Source organism: Lonchura striata, chromosome 5 (assembly GCF_050655825.1).
Source record: "Lonchura striata isolate lonStrDom1 chromosome 5, ASM5065582v1, whole genome shotgun sequence".
Lineage (NCBI taxonomy): Eukaryota > Metazoa > Chordata > Aves > Passeriformes > Estrildidae > Lonchura > Lonchura striata.
Window position 1 is genome coordinate 58,247,314 of NC_140707.1, and position 27,342 is coordinate 58,274,655.

Here is a 27,342-nt window from a genome sequence, read left to right on the forward strand (position 1 = left end):
ATAGACTTATAGTAATTTTGCAATGAGCTTACATTCAATTTTTTCAGTCAAACAGTTATCAATTGATTTTATATACAAGAAGGTAATTGTTGCTTATCTTTTCTTAGTGTATTTTTGGTTAGGGGGTGGTATTAGCTGTGCCTTGGCTCCAAACCTTTTTGGTATCTTCACGAAAATGACACTTTCCCTCTTTGTGTGCCTCAGTATCTGGATCTGTAGAATCACAGCTGTTTGAAATGCAGTGTCAGTGTTTCCAAGCACAGAAAAGGAGCGAATTCTTAAACCATTTTCGGCCAAGAAATTATACAACAAAGCTCTCAGAATAACTCAAAGTAAAAAACAAAATCCCTTGGTTTTATTCCCTGAATTCTGAAATAAAGTAAAAAAAAATTTTACTCTTGAGAATAGAAATTAAGCCACATAATCTCTCAATCAGATGACCTTATGCACAGAAAGATCATATATCAATATGGCTTTTAGGCTGACCCTCCTGTTCCCTCAGCTCAGAGCATGGATAATGCAACAGTCCTGGGTGGCTGCTTCTATCCATCAGGACATCGCCATCTTTTCAAATCACTTTCAGGCTGGGAAGGCAAATATCTCTGTTCATCTGCACATGTTACATTGGTGACTGCAGGCAGGTCATGGTATATGGCTCTCCACAGTCCCACCGCACTTCATGCACCAGAAATTGTGCAGCTATAAGGAAAAATGGAATTGTTCTCTACAGACATCAACAGATTTTTTTTTAAGGCTGGAAGTGGTCAGAAATGTCCATCTTCACTTCTTTGCCACTCATTGAAGATGTAGTCCTGTTTTCCATATACTAAAACACAAATTACAGTAGAGACTCACAAACCTGCTCTTTCCTTATAGTCTGCTTCAGGCATTGTCTTTCTCTGAGTGGTAGAATACCTTTCACTTTTTTATTTGATCACTTTTGCTCTTTTGACATATATCTTTCCCTGGCATGCTTTACTGTGACAGTTCCTAATATAGCTGTGCCTAATGATACAAATTCCAATAGCAGACATACTGATTGCTGGATTAACAGTTTCATATCCATTTTTCTGGGGCAAGAAATAGAAAAATTCATCATCCATCATGCACTATTACAGTGGGAGAATGCATGCCATACCTGGAAAGCATTTTGTTTCTCCTTTGCAATGAATTTAATGGATACAAGACCACACCCTGAGAAAGAGAAGAAAAAATAGTAGTTATGGGCACTACAGTATCCTGTGAAATTTCTCAAAAAGAAAAGGAAGAAGGAGAAGAAAAGGACTTCATGTAAGAAACTGGATTAGAAGTGAGACAATTTATTGCTCTAATAAGATCAGCATTTATACGTAAGGACGAGTAAATATTGACTAGGAAAACATAGCCTGGTAAGAAAATCAATCTGTTTCTCACTTAGGAATACATAGAAATTTACAATCCTAATAATGCTCAGTTTTTCAGACTCAGAGACTTGTGTGTTCTGGTGTATCCTAAGTGAGGAAAAGGCCCCTATCCCTCCACCCAAGTGAATAATTCAACAACACACACCCTGGGAAAAAAAAAAAAAAAAAAAAAGGAAAAAACCCCAAAACTAAACAACACAACAACCAAAGAGAAAGGGTATCTCTTATTCCTGGAGATTTCCCATGGAACAAGAACTGTCATGGGTGTTCATTTCATAGACTTATGAACATTTAACCATCCATTACTGCCATCCACAAAGCACTGTTCAGAAGATCAATTTCCATCTTTTCTCTGCATTTAACTAGGAAATGCAACAGACAAGAGGAGTTCTGATTTTGTATGAATAGCCTTTTACAATCCAAATGTGTCTTTTGAAGCATGCATTTAAATCAGATAAATATTAGAGGACATTTGGGAACACATTTCCATGTGCACCTGGAAAGAGAAAGGGAAAACAACAGTGCAGTCTGTACTGCCTAATCTCATAGAAAAGTTCCTGTCACCTTAGACCAGATGACAAGTGATGACCTCTTAGATTCTCCCTAATTCCTTGGGTGCAGGACTTCTCAGTGATCAGAGTGAGGCAGGATGGGGAAGAAAGATGGTGTATTTTTCTGAATATTGTTTTCTAGTCTAAGCCCCTGCATTTTGTGACCTCTGAAATTGCTTCAGGAATAGAATGGAGTAGCAGAGCTGCTATTCCTAAAAAAGCATTGGAGTTACTTTAAAAAAAGAATCCAGCTGGCTGACCTGACAGATGCTCCATCCAAAGAATAGACAGCCATTTTTTCAAAAGCATGGAAATGCATGTGACTAAGAGAATGACACCATTTTTTGTTTCCTTTCTCTCCCTTGTCAATGCAAACTGGCAGCCAGGTAATCTTGATTACTTCAGTTTTGGAGTGTAGGCTTTTGCTAAAGAGTGTTATAAAGCATTGAACAAAAGGTAGCAACCAATTAAATTTTTTCTTGTAGACTCATAGGTGGACAGCAGGTGCACCTGCCTTTGATCTTTACCCCAAATAATATCCTTCTAACAAACTTTTCATGGAACTGCTGGGACTTACCATGTCCATTGGCAAGCCCTTTCCATGGTAACCAGTTCCCTGGAGTGGAATCTTTAAAAGACATCTAAAAATTTCAGCACCTGCTCTAAACTTCCATGATGAGTGAAAGATAAGGGGGCCCTGAGAGGGCAAAACCAGATTGCAATGCTGGCCGGGCCCCATGAGGTGGCTCACGTCTGGCTCCACGTACACGGGGCAGGGCACATGTGCAGATTGCCGGCGTCGGGTGAGGTGCGAGCAGCGGCATCCTGCAAACAAACGCACCTCCGAGCCTCGGTGCGCCCGCGGAGTGCGGGTTGATGGAGCAGCCGGCTCCCTTGGCTCGGCAGCCGGGGAGCTCGGGGCTCCTCCGACACCCGGCCAGTGATGGAGGCTGATGGGAAGCCTGTGTGAGCGGGGAGGGGCAGAGGAGGAGGTGGCTTCCTCCTGACGCCATTTCCGAGGGCTGAGATATATAAATGAGCCGGTTGCTGCAGTGCTCCATCTGGGATCTTCAGCCAGGGCACTGGCGTAGATACACACGCTCCGTGCTGCTCTCCCCTCGGCACCTCGCCTGGAGCCCCCACGCCACGACAGTCTCGCCCTCTGACCCTTTCTCCCTGCCTCCATCCCGCCAGCACCATGAGCCGGCCAGAACTGCTCGCCGTCCTGCTGCTGGCCGTGCCGGGTAAGTGGGGCTGGGATGGCTCCGTGTCCCCCTGGCCCGCGGCAGCTGCGCCCGCCGGCCCCGCCGCCAGCACCGCGGGCAGGGACGGCCCGGCCCCTCCAGCACCGCGGACAGCGGCGCCGCAAGGTCACTGCCGAGCGCCGCCCGGGCACCTTCCCTTCCCTTCCCTTCCCTTCCCTTCCCTTCCCTTCCCTTCCCTTCCCTTCCCTTCCCTTCCCTTCCCTTCCCTTCCCTTCCCTTCCCTTCCCAGCACAGTGCACACATCCAGCAGCTGCACACAAGGACCACTACCATCAGAGAGAGATGCCCCTCTTCTCCACTCCCGTTTTAATTCATTTAATATTTAATTAATATTCCCGTTTAAGCAGAATAATGTTTTTCTGCTTGTGTTCTAGATGAGATGAATAACAAGTTCTCCTTTTTTTCCCCCCTCCCCTTACCTTACAGCCGTCTCCCTTCCTGTGACAAATGACATGAATAAAGGCGACACTAAGGTAAGGCTGAGCCTGTAGTGGAAGGGTCAAATGAAGAGAAAGGATGTGATATTCCACCTCCACCCAGGTGGTTGGTTTTGGGCCACTTCCACTGAAATACCTTGTAAGAAGTTCCAGGAATTTGCATAAGATCCCTCAAGCAGGATCCATCTCTGCTCCCTTCAAAATTTACCCTTTGTGCATTCACTTCTGGGCAGCCAAGGAAGTATCTCAGGATGTGACAGAGAGATCAGGCAAACCTGTTTAGAGAGAAGATGGAGGCTGAGTAAAACTCTCCTTAGTCCTCCTACTTTCAGCTTTTCAAAGCTCCTAACAGGAGGTGACTCAGGGGAGAGTAGGGGGAGATGTGATTCAGGAACTGTTTGTGTTTGGAGGTGTATACATCTGAGTTTGTGTGCTACTTAAACATGCATGCTCTGGAAAAATAGGCAACTGGTACTCTCAGCTTGCTAATCCATCCTCAGCTCCTGCTCAGCCTGTCTGGATGGCTATGAGCACTGCAGGACTTGGCTGACCTCTCCAGCCCTCCTTTACAGGCTTTTGTGAACATATCTGTGTCACAGCCTCCAACATTTATAGCTGCGCTTCACAAATGTGCACTCCCAACAGCCTTTTGGCTCCTAAATGCTTGGATAGGGGGTTTCCCTGTGTTTACCTATGTCAGACACTACTCCCTCACCCCCACCACTTCCCCATCTTTCCTATGAGCTGATCTCTTGGCTGCCCAAATTAAAATTTCTTTGGAAATTTATGTCCACAAAGGAAACTCCAGCATTTTTCCTTTTTACTTCTTGAACTGTTTTGTGTTACGAAACCTAGCCACATAATGTTTTTCCCCAGGCAGCAGCAGGGGAGGGCATACTGATGCAGTCTCAGCCACAGGCCCCATTGCAGGCTACCTGCAGGACGTGTGCCATGAGCAACACCTCCCTGTGTTCTGTGAGACGTGCCTGGGCTGGAGAGAAGTGGCTTTGTTAAGACTTTTAGCCTGCTTAGCCCTTGCTGGGACTGAGCCATGAGCTGTGAGACACTGGGTGCCTTCCTCGGCTGTGTGCTGCTGAGGAAGGGGATGTGGGACAGGCACTTAGCCCTTCAACTTTCCATGCCAGAGTGGGCATCTGATGGGACAATCCATTAATCGTATGATTTTCCTTGTGAGGTCCATTCCCCAATATATTCTATGCATAAAAAAGGCACTTTTGTGGCAGTTGGTGCAATGCTATGGAAATGCTTCCACCAAGAAAGGACTTTCTCAAGACTGCCTTCCTTCCCTGGGTATTACACTGACAAAGGCTCTGAGAGCAAATTCAGCTTTCTTTTGAATTTGCTGCAATTGGAAGAAGCCATTAGGGCTTCACCATCCTCTGAGACACAGCATTTCAGGGAAGGAATTTGTGGTCTCATGGAACAGATTAGGGCAGGGATATCATCACATGAATACAGCAAAAAGAACTGCAGCTCTTCCTACACACCATGTTCTGTGCTACCAGCATTTGTGGGTGGCTCAGGGCTGTGTAATGGGTAGCCAGCACCTGCAGGCCTTTCCCAGACAGCTCGTCAGACTTTCCTTACACCAAGAGCTTTCCATAGGAAGCCAAACAAGAGCAAAGCATTTACAATGTCTCTGGTGATTGCCCACTCTTGTGCTTGAAGGATACTATTTCTCACTTACAACCATACATTTTAGAAGAGCATAGCTGAGGTCAAGTACGGAGAAGTCTGTCCTTGTAAGGGCACAACCCTTTGGAGATTTCTGTGTAGGGACATTGTGAGCTGCTCTTAAGGATATAGTTACATGTTCATGGTTAGATGATAGCTATGGCAAAATTCCAGTCTGAGTTTCTGCACTGGATTAATTACATTCATTTGGAAAGGATCTCCTCCATTTCCTGATGCAGGCTGTTGTTTCATGACCTTGTGAAGTCTCACTCTGCAAGACCTCCTCTAACAAAAAGACGAGAGTGTTCTGGGATGACTGCACTCTTCATTTCATTACCTTACAAAGCTCCTCCACAGAGTTGAATGTATTTCTGTGGTGAGTGATGTGTCTCTTTGTGCTCAGACAAAGACCTTAGATCAGCCTAGAAGTCTTGAAAAAGCTTGAATAGAATATTTCACTGAACCAGAGTATTACTTCTCAAGCTGAAAGAGTCTTTACTGCTGAGGCTGCATCAAATACTGCTGAAAGTAGGTCCAGAGGTTGGGAAACATGAGAGGAGAATACCAAAATCTGGGTTTTTTTCTATTTAAAGACAGAGTGACTCAAAGTTATCTAAAATCAGTATTAATGGATTGCTTGTGATATAGGAGAATGGCACCAGGGAAATTCCCCTGCTTTTTTTTTTTTTTTTTTAATCTTTCTGTAGCATTTTTAATCCATTAGGCAATCAAACTGTGTAAGGCATAGAGTTTAACATTTTATGGTGATCTGCAAAAGCAAAATTCTCTCCTTATACAGGGTGAGCATTTGCCCATTCCAGCTGTCCAGTGAATATATCCAACTGCTTGAATGAACAGCATTGTGGATGACTGGGGACTGCTGACTTGTGTTTAATTTCTACTTCAGTCACAGCACTCTGCTCTCCTGAGAATGGTACATTGTGAGGGAAGTCAGGGCTCTCAGGGCTGCCTGCTGAAATCATCAGGAGAAAGAGGTTCAGTGAGTGAATTTTTTGCCTCCAAGGCTTAACTTGTATTCTTTTATTCAATACAGCCTCTCTTTTTCTTTTTTTTTTTTTTTCTCACAGGCAATTATGAGCCCTGCATTCTTCCTAGATTGAATTATAAAAAAATCACCCTTTTGAACTAAGCAGCCTTATTCCTACACTACTAATCAGTACCAGACTGTAGTGAATGTTTCTGTCCTGTGTGACCATTTGGGTCTATGTGACCACACACTAGGGCTCCCAGCACTGTGTCTTGGCATAGCAAGGATGCCTGCAATCTCAGTGCAGGTGACAAATTACATAAATAATGCTCTTGGTTTTACACCAACAAAACGGGCTGCTGGAAAGGGTGGGCCCAGAGCTCCTGTCTGAGAAGCTATGTCAGAACTTCTTTGCTTTCAGATGACCTGTCATCATGTAGAGCTCTTCCAGTCTATAATAGATGGCTTGAACACTCAAAGCACAAGGTCAAACACTTCTCCAGAGTGTCTTGTCCTTTCTAGGGCCTGAGAGCAGTATTTCTCACCTGTGTTTGAAAGTAATTTGCCTAACCTCACCTTCCATGCCTGGCTTCAACTGAACTATGATGTCTTTCCAAGGGTTTGAAGAGCTTTTAAGATTTCAAGGTCATCTATTGAACAGCTATGACCACTTTTTGCTCTCTACAGCCTCCCATTGAGTCCTTTTATGAGATAGAGGTTGAAATATACTGACTTAAAAGAGGAAGATTTTGGATTTTCTGTATATATATTCAGATATCCTTTACTCTCCAGATGTGCTCAGACTCTGGTATGGTCTGAAGCCATGCAATCCTCAGCTAAATTGAGTGTCATGTGGAAGAGGCTCTTTCCATTGTCACATGTCATTTCCTCACTTCTCAGTTGCAGGAGGTACCTTCTGTTCCTGTGTAAGAGAAAACAAGAACTGAACGTTCAGTTCGAGCTTGACCAGAAAAGCAAGATCTGTGCCATCATCTGCTCTACTTTAGCCTTGGTAACAAGTAGGAATAAAAGACAAAAAGCAGTTCTTTAACTTGTATTTGTTTCTCTTTCTAGGTGATGAAGTGCATTGTAGAGGTCATCTCTGATACTTTATCTAAGCCAAACCCCCTGCCGATCAGTGAGGAATGCCTAGAAACTCTCCGAGGAGGTACTGCCGCAGACTTGGGTATCAGCAAAAGCAAATCTGGCATGTAGGGGCTGGTCCTGCCCTGAACAACTGAGCCCTGGCCTCTGGACCCCTGTCAAAGGGTCCCTGACATGTTCACCTTCCTCTTCCACTGGGCTGTACTGGGCCTCAGGAGCAGGGATGGAGGCACTGCCTGTCACAGGCCATGCCTCGTGCTGGCACTGTGCCACAGGGCGCTAGGTGACATCAAACTGCCTGGTTTTCATAGGACCTTCCTGTTGTCTTAATCACACAGTTAAGAGATGTGAGAGCAAATCAGGCCAAGGGAAAGAAAAGGGAAAATGAAGAAGGAGTGGCATTTGGGGTTCTATTTAATTTCCTGGGGTTGCAGGGAGGTTTGCTTTGACTGCTTTCTGTACTAAGTCTCCCCTGTTGCAGATGAGCGAATTATTTCTATCCTTCGCCACCAAAATTTATTGAAGGAACTTCAGGAAATTGCTGCACAAGGTACAGTGCCAAGTTTATTTTTTTGGGAATGTAACTATGGGGAAGATTATTTTCTTCTGTTGTAGTCCCTTATAGAGTTTTACTGTTTGGTTGGTTTTGTGTTTGTTTTTTTAATTTTATACTAATTTGAGTATAATAATTATACTAATATGCCCTAGGAAATGTAATTTCAAGATTTTCAGCAGAGATTGTGTCAGAGGGCACAGGAATTTTGTTTTTAATAACTCCAATATGTATCTGATAATTTCAATAGTTATCAATGTAACTTGGTGGTGATGTAGTCTCAAGACATTTTGGGGTGGGAGAACTCTGAAAGGAAACACTGTAATTTAATTCAACAATCACCAGCTCCCAAACTAGAATGAAAGGCAAGAAAACCTCCACTGTCTGTGCAGCTGGAGTCTAGCACTAAACCCACGTGTGGCAGCAGGGAAGTCCCACTGAACAGTAAGACTTGAACCTAAAGACCCCAGTGGAAATATTCTTGAGCTAATGGGTATTTTTTGATGGCTTCCTAAAGTCAAATGCAAGTTTCTTTGGTTTGGAGAGGTGCAGGTCAATTGCACTAGTCAATGTGGGAGCAGCAGCAGCACCATGGAGCTGTGCCAAGGGGTGTTGGAGAAAAAAGGGACATTTTCAGGTGCCCAAAGCCAACATGCAGATGCCAGGCAAGTCTACTTTGGAGCTAATTCAGATCCCTCTGTCCAGGCGAGGCTGCAACAGGGCTCTCCCCAGGCTGCAGGGAGAGCACCTCCTGGCCTTCCCTACTCCTTCTGCCTGGGGTAACCAGGGGGCAGCTGGGCATTACCAGAGAAACAATGACTAGGGCATTCCTGTGCCCTGCTCCTGTGTAGCAAATCTGCCAGAGATGGCTGGAAGACAGTGCCACCAGAATGCTTTCAGATTAAGGAAGCCCCACAGAGGCAAGAGGGAGAAGGGAGGGAGAAAAATCAGAAAGAGTTGGGAAAGAGTCTTATACAGCTCCCGAAGCCGTATTTTAGTCACTACCCAAATGGTGGAGGGGCCAGATGCTCAGTGACCTCAGATGGACTCCATTGATGCTCTGGTGATCCAGAAGAGAGAAGACATGGTCTTTTCAGTATGCTGGGATATGGCTGCCTAGGCACACCAGGGATTTGAGGAGGAGCACTCAAATATCAGGCAGGCTGCCACTCAGCATGGAGTCCAGGAGAAGGGATTTGTTACATGGAGGTGCACCTTACTCCACTATTTCCTAGGCCTGAGCCTATCACACCACTTAGTCCCAGGGTAACATGCAATCCAATCTATAGATCACAGAGACTGGGAGTAGAACAGTCTTGTAGACCAAGGGAAAAGCAAAGGTGTTATCTTGGTGTCCTCTGTGCTGGTGCAGCTGGTTCTGCTCGGGCTGGAGAGCCCACACCATTCAGTTCTGGGCTAGAGAGGACTGGGCTGGCAGCACTGGCTCCTGCTCTTGCATTAAGGCACAGAAGCAGGGCATGAGCTGGGTTAGACAGGGCTTGTTTGGCTTGCAGATCCCATTGCTGGTTGCCAGGACAGCTGCAGCCTAACCTCCAGCTCATGCTGCCTTCAGACACCTTTCTCCAGGGTGTTGTATTTTTCTAGCAAGCTCCATAATCCCAGAAGGCCCCAGACTTCCCCTGCAGTGGGAATAAATGCTGCTGCCTCTTCCCAGCAAGCAGGGGAGAGGGGCCTCCACAACCAGGCTGGAGGATACAGAAGCTCTCAGTGCTCACCTCAACAGAGGTGCATAGGCAGAATCTGGCAGAAGGCAATTTTTATCTTTCAGTACTCTGGTGATGAAGTCTTTTGCTGCCCTCAGTGTGCTGCAGTTCAGCACCTCTTATTCCCTAGATCTCCACCAATATTAGTTTGACTGACAATCCTGTGTCTCTATCTAGAGACCATTTTCTTTCCTGCAGATGATGGTTTTGATTGTGGTTTTGTTACTGCAGTTGATTCACATACCCTCCAGCCTCACTCCTCCCAGCTGCCAGGTGGACTTTTCCACTGTAGCAAACATAAGGGGCACAGAACTATTTTCCTGCCTCTACTTTCTGAAACACAGAAGGGACTGTTGCCTTTCCCTACTTTTTGTTCCTTGAAACAGGTGCCAATGAGAGAACTCAGCAGCAGAAGAAAAATAGTGGCTTTGAAGATGAACTTTCTGAAGTCCTTGAAAGTCAGAACAACAAGAACAAGCAGAGAGGTCAGTTTCAGCCTCCACCCCCGGGAAATCCAGTCAGGCTGTAAACAAGGATCTTCTTCCAAACAGCCTTGATATGTCCACCTGCTTCTCTTTTCTTTGCTGCTGCTGCAACCCGGTGTTTGCTTTGTTCTTATTTACCAGCTCAAACACAGTCTCTGAGCTATAGTAACTGCTGATGGTCAAGTTACTAAAGTGATACTGACTTTTCCACCCTGCTGCTGACACTTTCACTCACAACACTTAAAATAAGTCACAGCCAGGGGAATCCCACACTGAAAGAGTCAGTGATACAGGCAAGGGTGATCTGGATTTTTGCCTGTCACCCTTGTTTCCAGGTATCCAAGACATTAAGTAATGAATCTCTGAAGGGAAAATTGAAATACACACAGTGCATACATCCACATAAAACACCTGTATCTTGGAAAGGTCACCTTCAGCTGGGATTTCCCCTTGTCAGTGTTCCTCTGGCCTGACTACTAACAGGCAGTTTAGCAGAAAGGAGGTGTTGGCCCCTTCCCTTTTCCTTGTCAGGAAGATACAATGCAAATGTGGGGTGATGTGACTCCTTGTCCAGCAGCAGCTGGGTGCCCAAAGAGGGTCTCAAGAAGCTCTGGGGCACATGCAGCACAGCACTGCTGTGACTCTAGTCCAAAACTAGACTGGTATCACAGACAGACAGAGCAATGAGGAGTGACACCCCCAGGGGCTGCTGCTGCTGCAGCCAGCACCACCAAAATTCAGCAGGTAGGATGTTGGCACTGCACCTCTCTACTGCCAAGACACACCTGAAACTCTTGTTCCGGCAGTGTGGAGATGAAGGAAGATGAACTGTGGCACATGGGCCAACCAGGCCCACTGACAGTCTAGTGACACCGGCACAGTGTCACAGGTGGCCACCAGACTTGTGTGACCAGCTCTCTGCATCCCTTCATTCTGGCACACACCTCAGCCCTCCTTGGGGCTGCACTTACCGTTCCATATCTCTCAGGCTTTTAAACTTCCATATTTTCTTTTGCAAAGTGTTTTCTCTGGCTAATAGTGTTAAAAGAGGCCAGTCTCCCTTGAGCAAGAGCAAATACTCAGCCCACATTAAGCTCCTGCTGAGTAGTTCCTTTGCAGAAGCAGACACCCCTCCTCCCTCCAGCACCCTGTGAACAGGGCTGGCTGCCTCTTCAGCCTGGTGGGAGAAATAAGGATGTGATATGAGTGCAGCACTCAGAGCAAGGAGAGCTGTGCAAGTGCTGTATTACACTCCTAAATAATTTAATTTCACATGCAGTCTGGTTTCATGCAGGGTGAGTTCGTGGCTGGCATCTCAAGAGATGGTGACGAGGACTGTGCTGCAGCAAAACACTTCAGCATATGTTTAGCTTCAGCCTTGCAAGTCTCTCCAGGAACATAGGCACCAGAGAGAACGCTGCCTTGCTTGAATGCAAACATATGCATTCATATGCAAACATATGCAAAAGGATCCATGGGCTAGCTAAGCAGATTGCTGAGCAGGGCTAAAGTTCCCTACTTAAATGCTTGGCCTTTGCTGGTTGTGAAACAAGCTCTCATCAGAGGTGTTCCATCTTGTTTTTCCCTCTGTAGATGCTGCAGGGGAGCACCCTAAAGAGGATCAGCCCACAGGGTCCCTGGCTGAGCTGGCAGCACAGAAGCCCCAGCAAAATGAAGACTCAAGAGAGGAGGGAAAAAGCCTGGAGGAGAGGGAACCCCGGCCATGGGATACCAACCCTGTTGAGAAAGAGGATCAGGAGGAAGCTGAGAGCAATGACATCAGGGACACAGAGGATACCCATCGAAATGAAGTTTTGGACAACCACATTGGCAAAAATTTCAGTGAGGATGAGCAGCAGCAGCAAGGGGATGAAGAGGTGGAGCCCAGAGGCTCCAGGGATAGCCTGGAGCTTGAGGATGAGGGAGAAGAGCCATCCAGGCAGGGTCAGGAGCACAGCAAGGAGGTAGCAGGGGAGCGTGTGGAGCGGGAGGACGATGGAGATGAAGCTGAAGAGGAGGACCCTACCGAAGCAGAGAGGTCACTCGATTTGGCTGAGGAGGACGAGGAGGCTGAGGAGATGCAGGGAGGTGACAGTATGTATCCCAGACTGCACTGATACCTTCCTGGGGTGAGCCGAGAGCACTGAGACAGAAGGGTGAGAGGCTTCAAAGCAAAAAAGCTGAGGCAGGTGCTTACTGGGTTTACAGAAGCACACCAACCAGCAGCCACCCAGACCCACCACAAACATCTGACACACAGGCCCATGCACAGCAGGTAACACAGGCCCTTCAGCTGCCTCGCTGCTCAGTGCTCATAGATCCTGGGGACAGCTCATTCATCTTTCCAAAGCTTCCTACAGGGATTTTGACTGCTGCCTTCAAGCCTCATTACTGACATGGCAACATGAGAGTGGGTATTTCCAGAATATTGGGAAAGCAGGCCTAAGTCAAGAAATCTGGCATCACCACTGAAGGCTCAGTTCAAAGGTAGACCTTAAACAGGTTAACAGTCGTGTTCACTGCTCTGTTTAATGCTCTTTCAGATAACGATGATGAGCTGGGATTTGGAAAAGATGTGCGGAGCTCTGAAGAGGATGAGGAAGAGGAGGAGGAAGAGGAGCCCCGGGCAGTGAGAGGAGGAAGGCATCGCCAGGAGGATGAGGAGATGCAGGGAGAAGAGGACACCTTTCATCCTAAGGATGCCAAAAGTGATGAGATGGAGGAGTCCTCCAGGGAGTGGGAAGACACTAAGAGGTGGAACAAAATGGATGAGCTGGCCAAGCAGCTGACATCAAAGAAGCGCAGGGAGGAAAATGATAGTGAGGAAGACCCAGACAGGTCCATGAAAAAGACATTTAGGTCCCGCAAGTATGCCTTCAGTAGTCCAGAGGAAGATGTGAGAAGGTCATGGAAGCATCACTCAAAGGAAGACAGCAGTGAAGGAGGCTTTCCCCTTGCTCCCATGCCTGAAGAAAAGAAGGATGAGGAAGGCAGTGCTAACAGGAGAACAGAGGTTTGTTCATAGGCCTAAGAATAAACCCCACCCAGTTATCCAAAGTACACTTGGAGATGTGGATGGTATACTGGCATTAACCTAGCCAGCAGTGGTCCTCTGAGGCATTAAGTTGATGATTAGTGAACTTCTAGTCATTCAGCCTCAGGTATTATTGAAGTTTGCACCTGGCTGTGCCTTTGGTTTCTGTCCTTGTTTCTGTGATTGACTATTGCAAAAGCATTCCCTGCCCCCCAGAGTCATGTCTCCAGTGACAGGACTTCTGCACTGGCCAGACATAGTGACCAGAGCTATAACTGGAGCCTAGGGGTAGTCCTTTTGTCCCAAAGCCCTTCCAAGTCAAAAGGAATACTTTCCCTGTCTCAGGGATGGAGTGAGTAATGTCAGACCTCCTACAGAGGTAAATGAGGGGTGTAGCTGTGGTGAGAAACATGAGGTATTGGAGTGGAAATGGTGGACAGATACAGAAATACATCTGAGCCAGGCTTCCAGTGTCAGAGACCTCCTTCCTTGATACCTTGAGTGATGCTAGGTAATAGCTCAGCACATCCCCAGCAGCCAGAAACTGCTGGTGGGTTCACCTTTGTGCTGAAGCCTAGCTCCAGGCACAGCTGATTTGAGACAATACAGGGAACTGCGCAGTGAGGCTTGGCTTGGGCTTTGTGAGCCTGGGACAAGCCATGATCAGGTGCCTGGGAACAGGCTGGAGCCGCGGGTGAATAAAGCCAGTTGGCTCTCTTGCCTCCAAAACACCCCTCTTGCTTCAGTTATGTGCCAAACCACTGGCCAAAAATTGCCCATCAGCATCCCTCCCATGAGAGCATTTCCAGTTGCATTGGTTCAAAGCAAAGCCAAATGTCTCAGCTCGAAGCAGGGGTGTGGTGGGGTGGGCTGTCCCATCTGCCTCTCTCCCCCAGGGAGGCTGCTCTCCACCTGCCCCTGCGAGTGGCTCTGGGGTGCAAGGTGGCAGACTCAGTCTCAAAATGGGGATTGGAAAAGAGGTTGCTGAGGCTGCAAAACTGCTGTGTTTACAGCTGCAACAAGACTTTGTTTGGTTGGTTTTTTAAACTAGATCAGGGCCTCTGGGAGTCAGTGAGAAAGCCAGGCACGCAGTAGTAAGGGAAGGCACAAGCTCTGGCTGCTGTCCTGTGCCTCTCTTCATTTCTGGGCCATGGGACTGCGTGGCTTGGCCAGTGAGGCCAGCATGGGTACAGATATGGGCTGAGAGGGCTGTCCCCTGCACTTTCCAGGGCTCAGCATGTGGGACCAGGCAGATGTAAGCCAGAGCACACAGGCAATGGTTTGGGTCTGACCAAGCTCTCTCTGGGTGCTGTAGAGAATTTCATCTTTCTCCCTTTCTGGGAGCTCCAGTTGCATCCCAAGTTCTCCAGCAAGGTGAGCTCAGCCAGTTGCTCCTAGACCCACTTCAAAGAAAATGGAATAGCTGCTGGGGCACCCTGGGTGTTTGAAGGCACCCTGAGCTGCTGGCACCCTGGAAAGCCAGAGCTTTCCCAGGGGCTGAGCCAAGGGCTCATTGGAGGGGCATTATGGCTTTTTTCCCCTGTTCAGGAAAATAGTTCAGAAAGAGAAAACAACTCCCTTTTTTTCATACTTCCTTTACTTTCCTCACACCAGCCACATGCAGTGCAGTGGCTCAGTGTCAATCTGTGGTTTGCTGCTGCTGAAGGCAACAGTGAGGCTTTGCTCCCTCCACACAGGAGAGGGGCTGTCACCTCAGCTTTGCCAATGGGAAAATGTACAGCACCAAGTTTGCTCACATAGAGCCTGCTGCTGCTATGCTGAGTGGATGGTCTGTAGAGAGCCCAAGTGACCACAGCTGTGAGGGACAGGCAGGGCCAGGGCTAGCAGCAAGGCAGGGCCAGGGCTGGCAGCAAGGCAGGGCCAGCTGGATATGACCTGAGCTCAGGCAAAGCCATGTAGTCAGGCATGAGTACCTGCACTAAATAAAGCAGCTATAGGTGACAGCACAGATACACAAGAGCCGGTATAGAAAGACCAAGTGATGGGCAGCTTGAGCTTTTGAACTGATGTCTTCCTCAGCCACTAGTTTCCCCAGGAAAAGTATCTTCTGCTAGTGGAGGTGCAAGCAAAGACCCAGGGGAGAGGGGACACTGCTGTCTGCTGTATGGGCAGGGCACATGCTGCACTTCCCAAAGGAGACAGGCAGCGGTGCCCACCCTGGTTTGGTGGCACTGCCTCAGTGCTGGCCCCAATGCTGCTTGGCAGAGCTTGCCCTGGCTCCCCAGCAGCCACATGGCAGGGCACGGGGGAAGGATGCCAGCTGCATCACTACATTAGCAGCAGTAATTAAACATTAGGGCAGAAGTAACCAGTGTTGTGCACACTGGTCGGTCCAGAGAGAGAGACAACTGCAGGCTGAAGGGATGGGGCAGGACAAGGCTGTGCTCCTGCCCCAGGCAAGGCTCTCTGTAGCTCTGGGGAGCGAGGGCTGCCCACCTGCGGGCACTGACAGTCCTGGGCTTCTGTTGCAGGACCAGGAGCTGGAGAGCCTGGCTGCCATCGAGGCGGAGCTGGAGCGCGTCGCCCACAAGCTGCACGAGCTGAGGCGGGGCTGAGGCCCGGCGCCGCCGTGCCGGCGGGAGCAGCGCCGCGCCCGCCCCGTCCGCCCGCCCGTCCGCCCGTCCGTCCGTCCCAGCGCGTTCCTGTCCCGGTCCAAGCGCAGTTCAGCCGAGCAGAAGCACCGTGCCTAGAACCGACCCCGCTAGCCCAGGCCTGCCTCCCTCGCCATAGTGTTGTGCCCATCGCCGCTGCCTCACCTCATGCTCCCCCCTCCACACGGCAGGGCGCCAAGTGCAGCCTACATGTGTATTTTCTGTCTGGGTGGGGTTTTCTCCCTCTTTTTTTTTAAAAGACAGGACAGCTTTCTAGAAAGTTCTTTCACCGGTAGTTTCACTGGGTTAAAAAACTGCAATAACTTGTTATCTTTTGATTAAAAGCTGAGAACTCTGACTGTAATATATTCTATATAAAAAAAATTATCTAAGGAAAAATAAAACTGCGGTGGGTTCCTTCCTTTGTTTTGGCAGCTTCAGTGTCAGTGGTCAGCATGCTGTAGGGCCTGGACGGTCCTGCAGAGAGGGGGAACGGAGGGCTCCCCTCAGCACGGGCACCCGTGATGGCGCTTCCCTCCTCACCCGGGCACCCCGTGATAGCGCTTCCCTCCTCACCCGGGCTCCCTCAGCACGTGCACCCGTGATGGCGCTTCCCTCCTTACCGGGCACCCTCAGCACGGGCACACCGTGATGGCGCTTCCCTCCTCACCCGGGCTCCCTCAGCACGGGCACCCGTGATGGCGCTTCCCTCCTCACCCGGGCTCCCTCAGCACGGGCACCCGTGATGGCGCTTCCCTCCTCACCCGGGCTCCCTCAGCACGGGCACCCGTGATGGCGCTTCCCTCCTCACCCGGGCTCCAGCGCCGCTGCCGTCCGGGGCCAGCGCCCAGGCGCTTCCCTGGGGCTCTCCGTGCCCACCCACGGGCTGCTGGTGCCACGCTGCCCAGCCCCCGGCACTGCGTGTCCTGGGCGCCTCAGGGAGACTTGGGTCACATCTGCGGCTCATCAGTGAACACAGAGAGAACGCAGTTAAAAGTTTATAAACACTGCGCAGTACTTGACCAAGTCAAGCCATGTGGACAGCGCATGAGTAGATTGGAAAGAAGAGAAATAACAAATAGGCCAGTCAGGAGGAGAACTACTGGTCTGTGCTCCCCAGAGGTGAAGGGCCATCCCGAGGAGATGCCACTCCTGTCCCTTGGCTCACAGGAGCCATGGTGACCAGCTGCCACTCTGCTTGCTGGCAGAACCTTTCCATCCACAGGGCAGCTGGAGGACCAAGGGGTGCTTGGGTTAGGGAAGCTGCCCCCAAAATCTCTAAGCACTGATCATATTTTACATGTTTATGTGCATTGACAGAAAAGATCCACCCACTCCCAGGGCTGTATTCCAGACCTCTCAATCTGAAGCTCAGTTCTCTCCCATCACCTGCAGCCCACAGAACAGCTGAGATATGCAGGGAATGGCTGCCAGGCTTTGAACTCAGCTTATTTCTTCTGCAAAACCCTCAGTGCTGCTGGCCTTAGGAGTGCATTACTGGGGGTGCATAGTCCCAGAGGGGTGTGAAGTTCCCTGGCACAGGAGGTGCATGGTTCCAGAGCTTACCTCACCTATGGGATGAGCTTCCCAGGGAGGAGTAGGAGCTGCTGAGTGGGCACTGCCCTCACCCCCAGCCCTCAATGGCAAGAGGAGGTGTTTAGGCCAAGGCATGGCCCAAAAACTCCCCTGGCACAGGCCACAACGCAGGAAAGAGCCTGGCTGGGGAAAGTGCACTGGAGCAAGTTGTGAGTCTTTCAACTCTGTCCTGAGATCCTACTCTTTTTAACATGAGGGAAACATGGAGGAACCAAAGTGAAACCAAAGGTGTTGCACAGAAACAATTAGTGAGTTACTCCACCTAGAAAAATCACATTTTACATATTGATCTTCACCTAAATTTTAATTTGAATACTGTATGCATTTTTAATCTGAATATTGTATATTGTAAATAGATTGTATTTATATTTATTTCCCACCCCAGGAAGTGGTCAGCACCAAGCCTGACAGAGTTCAAGAAGCATTTGGACAATACTCTCAGGCACATGGAGTGATTCTTGGGGTGTCTTGTGCAGGGCCAGGGGGTGCACTTGCTGATCCTGATGGGTGCCCTCCAACTCAACATACTCTGATTTAGTTTCTCCATTTTTGTGACAGTGTCTGCCAATAGCAGCACCCAAACAACTCCTTGCAAACTCAGGCCCACATGTCACTGTAAGTTCACAGAAATGCTCAGCTCCCCACCACACCTCTACCAAAACAAACAAAAAATCCCCACCAAAAAAACCAACCCCAAACCCAAGAAACCAAACAACCCCTACAGAAATGCAGCTATGTCCAAAGGAGTTAGACAAGTTTTTTCACAACGGATGGCAGCAGTAAACGGAAATTGTCATTACCTAATGCAAAATCAACAAGAGGAAAAATATTGTTACTTGATGGAGCTAGTATAAATACTGTCTTAATTGGATATTCAAGTAATCACAAATATTTGGGACCCAAGGACTTTTTTCAGATGGGAAGATGGTGTTCAAGGCCTGAGGGTGGGGCTGCAAAACAACTGCACTCAGAAAGGATGTGATAATTCAATTCAATTCCCAGGCCTCCCCTGATGAGCTGCTCACCTCGCTGCCCTATCCACTCAGAAAGAGGAAGCAAACTAGCGTTTGTTATAAGGCATTTATTTTCATTATGTGTTGGAAAGGGACAATCCTCTCTTCAAAACAATTACAGGATAATGCCACAATACCTACTGCATATTGCTTTACTGTTGAAACCAAAACAATTGTCCAAAACAGATGCTTGGCAAACAAAAAGAAAATTAATATATTACCATTGAAATGAATGCTGTTAGATAAAAGCACCATCTCCATTGTCTGATCTGATCAGTCATGCAATTGAAGACGCCAAATAGCAAGTACTTTGGGTTTTACAGTAAGCCATGATCTTTTAAGGGCTGATATAATTCTATACAAATTTAAGTACAAAATGGGAATTATGTTTCAGAAGTCATAGTGAACCAGGCTGAAGCGACTCACAAGACACACTTGTTAACACTGTACAGCTGGATTTGAACACAGGTACCAATGAACTTGCCAAACTGAGCACACGCACACAATGGTCCCCGACATTCAGCCGTGCTTGGGTGGGGAGCAATGCTGGAGACTGAAGGACAATATCCAACACTATTCACACCCAGAGGGCCAATTCTCTCACAACTGTTGGGATCCCAAGGATTTGTTGTTACTCCATTTTAAGAACAACAGTGGTTTTAGTATGTGGTTGTCACAAGGGCATACACAAGCTGTATCAAATACTGAATCAGAAATAAATAATAAAAGATACACCTAACACATCTTTTATTTTTTAATATTTTTTTACAGCACTGACTTTACAAGAGGATAAACAACTCATTTTTAGGGGCTGCTAACATCTGAAACAAAGAAGTCACTATTTTATACTCAACATATTCTCAACACTTAATAACTTTATATATGTATATATGACTTTTCTCACAAAAAAAAAAGTTAAAATAATTTATACCTAAAACTACTGTGTAAAGAATGAAGGAGGAAATAAAATGTGGGTTTCTTTAAAAATGTTGGAGAGGAAGACCTGATTTTCATGAACTCCATTTGCTGTTTCAGCTATTTTTGGAGTTTCAAGAGATTTCCTGGCCATCAACAAAAGCTTCCCAACACATCAGGAGCCCTCTGCAAACTCATTACATTCTGGGTAAGGTCACCTGCAAATGAGTTTGTGTGGGCCACAGACATCTGCTATCATCAGCCCCAGTGGATTCAGGGTAAGAATCATGAAGAAAACATCACCCCAGATTGCTATTAAAACCACAGAGTGAAATTCTGGACAACTCGTATCATGATGTCCACAGGCCAGGATTTTACTCCCAAGCCCTACTCTCCTTCTGCATCACAGATAAAGGATGTTTTTCTCTCAATGGATTTTGTTATTTCCACAGGAAAGCTGCCTCAGAAGCATGATGAACCAGACCCCAAGAGCCACCTGCACACACAAGAGCAAAACCAATTTCTTTTGTGTGCTACAAATGCTACTGTGCTTGTGTTGCTGAGGAATCACTTCAACATCTCCATTTATGTCTGGATCCTCCCAAACTTCAACCATCTCAAGTAACTTTTGCGGCCATGTAAATGTGACAGAATCCATGAAGCCCATTCAGCCGAAAGCTCAAGTGTTGATGGCCTGGATCCATAGGGTGAACAATGAAAGGAAAGGTAGTAAAGATGTGGAAAGTACTTTTCTGGAGGTTACATTCCTCTGAAATAGATATTAAAGCAATATTACAAATAAAATCAGCAATGTGATCTGCAATGGCATGTGCATTTTTCTATGAAAGCAAGAGGAGATTATATTAAAGGAAATATTTTACTCTACACAAAGCATTTTCACATATTCCTAGTTACAAAACACACACCATAAAGTAATTGTATACTGAATACAGAAATCAATACATCTCTTACTAAAAAGGAGAGAGGGATGAAAAAATTAGCAGGGTAATGCAAGTGAACTCTCGCAAATGTGTGCATGGGGAGACTGCTACAAACTCAGACTCTGTTCACTAAAAAAACCAAAATCCAAGATTTTCTGCACAGCTGTGGAAGGCAAGGCTACAAGCTACTGTGGAAAAGCCTGAATCACTTGTCACTGCTGCGATGCAAAGACTTGAGGAAATCAGTGTTAGTCTAAGAGCTGAGAAGTCTGTATTTTTTAACTGGATGAAAACAACAGGAGCATTTTTCCTGTTTTGCTTTTTTTTTTTTTTTTTTTTTTTTTGCCAGGCAGCATCTCTGGCCCCATTTATTCTGTTGGCTTTAGACTATATTCTGCCTCTACTATCTAGCCACTACTCCACGTGGTTGTTCCCTGGCTGGATACTGCTCACAGTTCATCTGGAAAACTTGAGGCTTTATCTTGAACAATTCTCATTATCTCCTGATGCCTCTGGGTTTGGTTCTTAGCTTGTATCATCTACAGTGAGAACAAATTAAACTGTCTGTGCAACCTGCTGCAGACACACTCCCACACTGACAATGGAGAGCTTTAAACAGCTTTAACATGACAACAGCCTTAATAATAATAATGAATTTATCCTACCTACCGACCAGCCCAGTTGATCAGCTCCTCAGCACAAGGGTTGTACAGCCAAACACTTCAACCAAAGGCAAAACATCACTGGCCCAGTGGTTCTGCATTACACAAACCACATGTGCTAGCACTGATGCTGATGGTTTGGTTGCTTTTCTGCAGTTGGCTTTTACATAATGATCAGGATATTCTGGCACAGGCCACAAAGTCAGGCACAAGTGGCCAAGTTAGGTAGAGGGGGAAGAGGGTGACTTTACATCACAGGCAGCAGTAATACCACTCAAGTACTCTCCAACAGGGAAAGACCTTCAGCTGTTGAAGCTAATTACATAGTTACAGTGGAAACCAGAGTCTCATTTCCACCATGCTGACACAAAACCTGGAGAAATTCCAGTCAAGCTAATGGTGTTCTTGTGGATTTCAAACAGTGAAGCAGAACAGTAATAAATCCCTAAAAAGCTAACTGGTGACCATGTAATTTTAATACAATTTCTCTCATCAGCACAGCAGCAACAGCTACGCCTCTGCAAACACAGGAGAACCTTTTTCTAACCCACAATAAAAAGAATTCAAACAGATATTATGGAAAATCTCCTCAGATTGTCTGCAATTTTAAGAGCAAGGGCATTCTGGTATGATCTAATATTACTACACTCCTCTACTTTACAAAGAAAGACAAGACTACAGAATATTAACAAACTTACTGTGAAGCTTATCTTAAATCAAAACTATCCTGAACTTACCAAATGAGGCAGCAATTCAGAAAAGCACTTTAGCACAAGCTTAATAACATACTCATGCTCAAAAGTTTTGCAAGAACATAATTGTATGTCTGGATACTCAGTAATTTACAGTTTTGGCTTTTACAAATTGGTCTCCCAATTTGCCCCTGTGATTTAGCAACATTCTAGTACATGAGCCATTACCTTAATTTCTGCAAGGAAATATAGAAGTACAGCAAATGCATGGTAATTTATGTCAAAACTCTATTGTAATGCCACATCACAACAGGTACCTGCATAACTGCACCTGGCAAATTAAAGTGATACCGATACATTCGATAAATAAAAAATAAATTACAGACTATGGGAAAAATGTCACTGATCACACCAATGACCTAAACTTGTTTTCTAGTTACTGCCAAGGTCTGGAGTAATATTTAAATATAGTATTTCTGCAAGCATTCAGAGAATTACAAAATAAACTTCTAACAATCATTTGTAAACAAGTTTAAAATGCACTATTATATTTCAGTAGTTTATTTTGGAGAAAAAAAGCAGTGCAAAATAGGCCAACCAAAATTCAGAAGGCAGCCAGGAAAATAAAATTCTTATTTGATGTTCTAACTAGGAAACAGCATACAGACATTTCCATTGGATCCAACACTCAGATTCATGTAAACATACTTAGTTTGAAAGGTCTTGAGTTAGTAACCCAGTTCTAACATCATTGCTTCATCCCCACCACCCGATAAAGAAACAAAACCCAAAAAACCAAAAAAAGCCCAAGCCATTGTAACAAAGGGAGCAATAGGCAAGTCTACAAACACTCCACCAGCCTGTTACAAGAAAGTACCATACAAAAATATGCACTGGCAAGTTCCTTCCTGAGGGCATTTTTTGTTACACATGTAACATAAAAACACTTTTTATTTTAAACAAACAAAAACAAACCCCAAACTGTAGATGTAAATTTTATTTTAGTCATGGCTTTATGAAAGGTTTGGTCTACCACAAATACCTTTATAAACCCTTACCTATGTACATCTCACTCACTCACACCACAGCCATCCGAGACCTGCAAGCCGCAGACAACACGGGATCCAGCAGCCTCAAAGCATACAAGGGTTGTGAAGTGTGCCCAGCTCAGAACTTATCTGCAACACTTCAGGAAATTGGCTGTGCTTATGTGCACCCTGGGATTTGACTGATACCATACTCAGAAAGTTCTTCATAGAAATATTTTCAAGTTAGTAATCCCTCTAGAGGTGGAATCATCTTCTGTTGTGTAAATCATTCTGAAAAATTCAATCCTGGCTACAGGAAATTCCCAAGAATGGCATTTTGGAAGATGAGTCTTCAAAACTTTTCCCCCTCTAGGACTGGTACCATCAGGTAGGGTGGTGACATCTTTTACACAGTTTAATCCTCTCTCCACGATCTACCTGGGCTTTAAGTTCTAAACCCTTTCTTTCTGAGTAGCCATCTAACACATGATACTAACCAAACTGGTATTAAATGCTGCAGTGACAGATGCTTTATGAACACGTGCTATAGAAAAGACAGAAATTCCTATATTTACAAGCTAGGAGCTTAACTAAGGAAATTTTCTTAACACCACGCTTCTTAAATGTATTTTAGGGCTAATAAGGGGAAGAGAAGGCCACTTCTACCAAAATAGTGTTTCTGTTCTTAGCACTTGGATATTTCCAATATAGTGTTCAGAACTAGCAGAAGTTGCAGGAATTCTCAACAGCAGAAGATGCTGCCATACCAGAAGATGCTGCCATACCAGAAGATATCTCAAGAGATACAAATTGTCTGTGCTATAATTTACAAATAGTATACAGCACAGTTGTAAATTATCATATGGCCTCGCCTGGCAGCTTGCAACAAAGTAATGGGGTCTCCAAGCTAGAGCTGTCCTGTATTTCTACCTTATATGAAGGTACACAATTTGTTTATATTTTACAGAAAAAAATGCACAACAACATGAAGGCAGTGACTGTGTTACCTCTCAGGGTACACAGATCAGGTGTGCTGCTCCAAGGAAAAAGCACAGCTCTGCAGCCTTTTCCCAGAGCTGTCCCAGAGTCCTCACAAGTGCAATGGAGGGAGAATTAAACTCCCTGCAAAGAGACAAGCTGCTTCCATTAGCTCTTCTAAGATTTCAGCACTAGCAGACAATTGAAAGAAAGTATGTTATTTAATCTACTAAATGACTCAACCTAAATAGTGGCACCCTCTCCGGGTGAAACGTGTTGCTGTTTGCAAGTGTGGTTAGAAGCCAATCTGAGTGAAGCCATGAGGCCAGGGGGGAGAACTGCAAAGCTGGAACAGGGATGGTCACCTTGGTTCTGTGCCCTAAATAAGCAGGCTGCTCTCTCCTCCTCAAAGTGCAGTGGCTTCACAGCAAACTACCTGCCAACATCATGACATGTCAGCATTTCAAGAGATTTGGTTTAGTGATACTGAAGTTGTCCTAGCTTTCTTATGCAAAGGCCTACCTGGAAAAAAAGAGGAATGGGGAGCTTTGTAGGCAAAAATCTCTAGCACTGTTACATTCAGACACTGCATTTCAACATTATTATCTTCTTGATACCATGAGGTCAGATTTTAAAATGCTGGTCACCAGTGATTACAAAGAACAACAGAAATGAAAGAGCAACCCTCCCACAATGAAAGGACTAGTGTTAAAACACATGTGTGTAAACTCACTACAGATTTGCAATTGGAATCTGATAAAATGGATTTGGATCACTTTCTTGTTCTTCCCCTTTCAGTCCGTTTCATCAGCAAATTAGATTAAATCAAATGGAACGTTCTTTTACTTTGCTTTTTTGTGTTGTGTTTTATGTTGGGGTTTTTTCCCCATATTTTTGTAAATTGTATTGTTAAAGCCTGATCTGATTCTGGGACCACAATTTGTATCCCTGGGGCTTTTTCTCAGTCCATGGCATTGGCAAGTTATTGAGAAGAAGCTTTTGTTGCCAACGTAGCGACGCAGTGCTGCTGGAAGCTGGGGGACACTGCTGAGTTGCAGCCTAGTCTCTGGTGTTGCAGTTTTACTGAGCTGCTGCTCTCGCTCTCCACAATCCAGGAGGAGTCTTTTCCCATGACGCTGAGACAGCCTGTGCTAGCACAGCATATCCGCTCGTCCATGATCCCACCACTCTGCTCTGCCAGGAGCTTGCTGTGGTTTAGCTGGGTCACCTCAGGTACCTGACCCTGCAGGACAGCAGCTATGTGGTTCAGCAGATCTGTGAAAAATTCAGAAACACCCTCATAACCTGAAAAGAAAAAAAAATGAAGGAGAGAAAAAAAGCAATTAAGCAATTTCCTTAGGCTCTTTGAAAGGCTTCTTTTAACAGTTTGTTTCTTGAAGTATCCTTGCACTCTACTGATCATAAAAAAGCTGATAAAAAATTACATTACATCATTGTAAGTCACAGCAGAAGAAGATTAGCATAAACAGGAACAGAGATTCTTGCAATAAAAGTATTTTCCCAATGAAAAAAACAATTGCCTTTCAGATTTGCTCCCAAGTATATATACGCATATATTATTTTAGGAATATTCTATCATTTTTTGCCATGTCCAGGTTTTTCCCTAAGTTACAAATTCTCTGGTATAATGTTGATATTTTCCATAACATTTCCAGGTTTTCTATGCCAAGTAGCTCTAGTGCAGAGCTTTGTTGAGGGTCTGGACCCTCTCCAGAATTTGCCCGGCAATACCCTCAGTTAGGGAAACCTCAGAGGACAGCAGGGCTGGCTTTACACTCTACAGAAAAAGCAGCTTCCCACTGAGCAAGAAGCGATGCTCATCTAACCTAACCTAACTTGACACTTAAAACATGTTTGCAGCTGTGTCTGAAGAAACACCCAAGGGATAGGAAACGTGTATCAATGATACAGTATTTGATAGAAACATCAGCCATTTATTTTGGTACTGAAACCACCTTTCTGCATGTTCCATTAAGTGATTCCAGACAATTTACAGTGCAGTTTAATAACAAGTTTCCTGGTTAGAACAGTTGCTTAAATACCAGTAGACGTGAAAGTTTTGGTGACACAAAGGGTGGCAGGTGTACAGAGCTTCTGGGTCTATTCTAAACACTGCTACAGGCACAGTTTTATCATTAAATTTCATTTTAAAATTGAACCAGACATGCAATATATGCATACAATGTCCTGAAATGGATCTTAACTGCTACTGCATTACCTAAAATTGTTGTCAGTTTGCCTTAGTGTTTAGAGGTAATATATGACATTCAGTGTTGTTTAACAGGATAGGCTGATTGTTTTGAAATGTCTATAAAAGTATTCTATAAGTTACCTGGTATTAATACAGGAATCTGAAGTAATAAGTAAGTTTAAAAGACCTATGTGAATAACACACATTCACACAGCAGCACATCAGCAGAACCAGAGACCACAAAGTAAATGCATACTTTAAAACACTTTAGTGATGTTATCACTGGGCAGAAGAGTTCCTCAGATCCATAACAAATTCAATTTTAATTTCCATTCTCCTGTAAAGGCCAACTGCCTTAGGCAATAAAAAACTCAACTTCCCAGAAAACATGAAGTAAGACTATAATTTCACCTATAATAAATGTGGAGATTTTATGGTGTATTTATAAACCATATGTCAACCAATTAACTCTTACTTAGGCTGCTCCATTCCTTTGGATTTTATTGTGCTTGGTTCCAGTTCTCCTAGATACTTAACAGGTCACACAAAACATCAGCAATGTGAGACAACAGATCACAGTTCTCCATTCCCAGAGGCCCCTGAAGGGATTCACCAAACAAATCTCTCATTTCAAAACACCAAGTTTCCCAGCGCCGAACATGATAATCCACTGGTCAGCAGGGGTCAACTAGGACTCCTAGGGCTGGCCATGGGAGTCAGAACAGGATCTCCACCCCTTGGACAGAAGTGGTTGTTACGCTTTCTTGCTTATGTAAAAGCTATGGGATTAGCCTTCAAATCTACTCAGAGTGCTTCAAACACCCCAGGAATAAGCCATCTCCATAGTAACAGCTTTAATATTCAGCAAGGAGATCCATAGTACCCCAGAGTGTTCTTTGTCTGCTCATTGAAAACAAACTAGCCTCGTAGGAGGGCACCTGGCAAACTCACAAGTAAGTTGCTTTAAATATTTAATAGGAATAAGATGGCCAGTTATTCTGTCCTGAAATCAGCAGATGTTAGTGAAAAGAAGCTGTATGTAACAGGCAGGCTCTGTCTGTGCCAGCCCTCTGCACACTGGGTGGAAATACTCAAGAAATTCTGCTGGGTCACTCAGAAGAAACTTCACAAACTTGTAAAAAGGAAATAGAAGGAAGGCAGGAAGAGAATTAGCTGCAAACTCTTGGTTCACAGGACACCTGGGAAGGCTGTGAACTGTGGGTATTGCCTCACTTGGTTCACTTAGGGCTCCTGTAGGCTTCTCAAACTAGCCATTTGTGGGACACCACTGTGCTGCAATGATAACAAAATCAAGAAGTGCAGGTTAAATTCCACCTTCAGAAACTACTGGCAGTGAATTTGGGATTCATGTTACACAGGGAATCAGTGGGAGGATTTAACTTTTGCATGCCTAAAACATAACTTGCATGAATCGTGCTCCAGCAGGTGCAATC

The 27,342-nt window shown here is 45.6% G+C and overlaps 2 protein-coding genes and 1 long non-coding RNA gene across 6 annotated transcripts in view; 1 reads left to right on the top strand and 2 right to left on the bottom strand.

Annotated features, from left to right (window-relative positions):
- LOC110476416 (uncharacterized) overlaps nucleotides 1-2,869 on the bottom strand; it is a 31,116-nt gene extending 28,247 nt beyond the window's left edge. Inside the window, exons 1-2 of the long non-coding RNA XR_004148382.3 lie at nucleotides 2,532-2,869; nucleotides 1,139-1,194 (exon numbers count right to left, since the gene is read on the bottom strand). This is a non-coding gene — a long non-coding RNA (uncharacterized LOC110476416). The remainder of the gene's footprint in view (nucleotides 1-1,138; nucleotides 1,195-2,531) is intronic.
- Nucleotides 2,870-2,988: 119 nt separating this feature from the next.
- Nucleotides 2,989-16,285, top strand: CHGA (chromogranin A). The gene is made up of 8 exons (XM_021541322.4): nucleotides 2,989-3,198; nucleotides 3,646-3,692; nucleotides 7,414-7,507; nucleotides 7,925-7,993; nucleotides 10,107-10,205; nucleotides 11,799-12,299; nucleotides 12,749-13,218; nucleotides 15,732-16,285. Exons 1-8 carry the CDS (start codon nucleotides 3,153-3,155, stop codon nucleotides 15,813-15,815), a joined length of 1,410 nt encoding a protein of 469 aa, XP_021396997.2. The 5' UTR covers nucleotides 2,989-3,152; the 3' UTR covers nucleotides 15,816-16,285.
- A 2,228-nt stretch (nucleotides 16,286-18,513) lies between these two features.
- Nucleotides 18,514-27,342, bottom strand: part of ITPK1 (inositol-tetrakisphosphate 1-kinase) — a 139,007-nt gene continuing 130,178 nt past the window's right edge. For all 4 annotated transcript variants that reach the window (XM_021541319.3, XM_085582303.1, XM_085582302.1 and 1 more), the window contains one exon: nucleotides 18,514-24,981. In XM_021541319.3, the coding sequence (XP_021396994.1) occupies nucleotides 24,659-24,981 (323 nt within the window). In that variant the 3' untranslated portion in view covers nucleotides 18,514-24,658. The remainder of the gene's footprint in view (nucleotides 24,982-27,342) is intronic.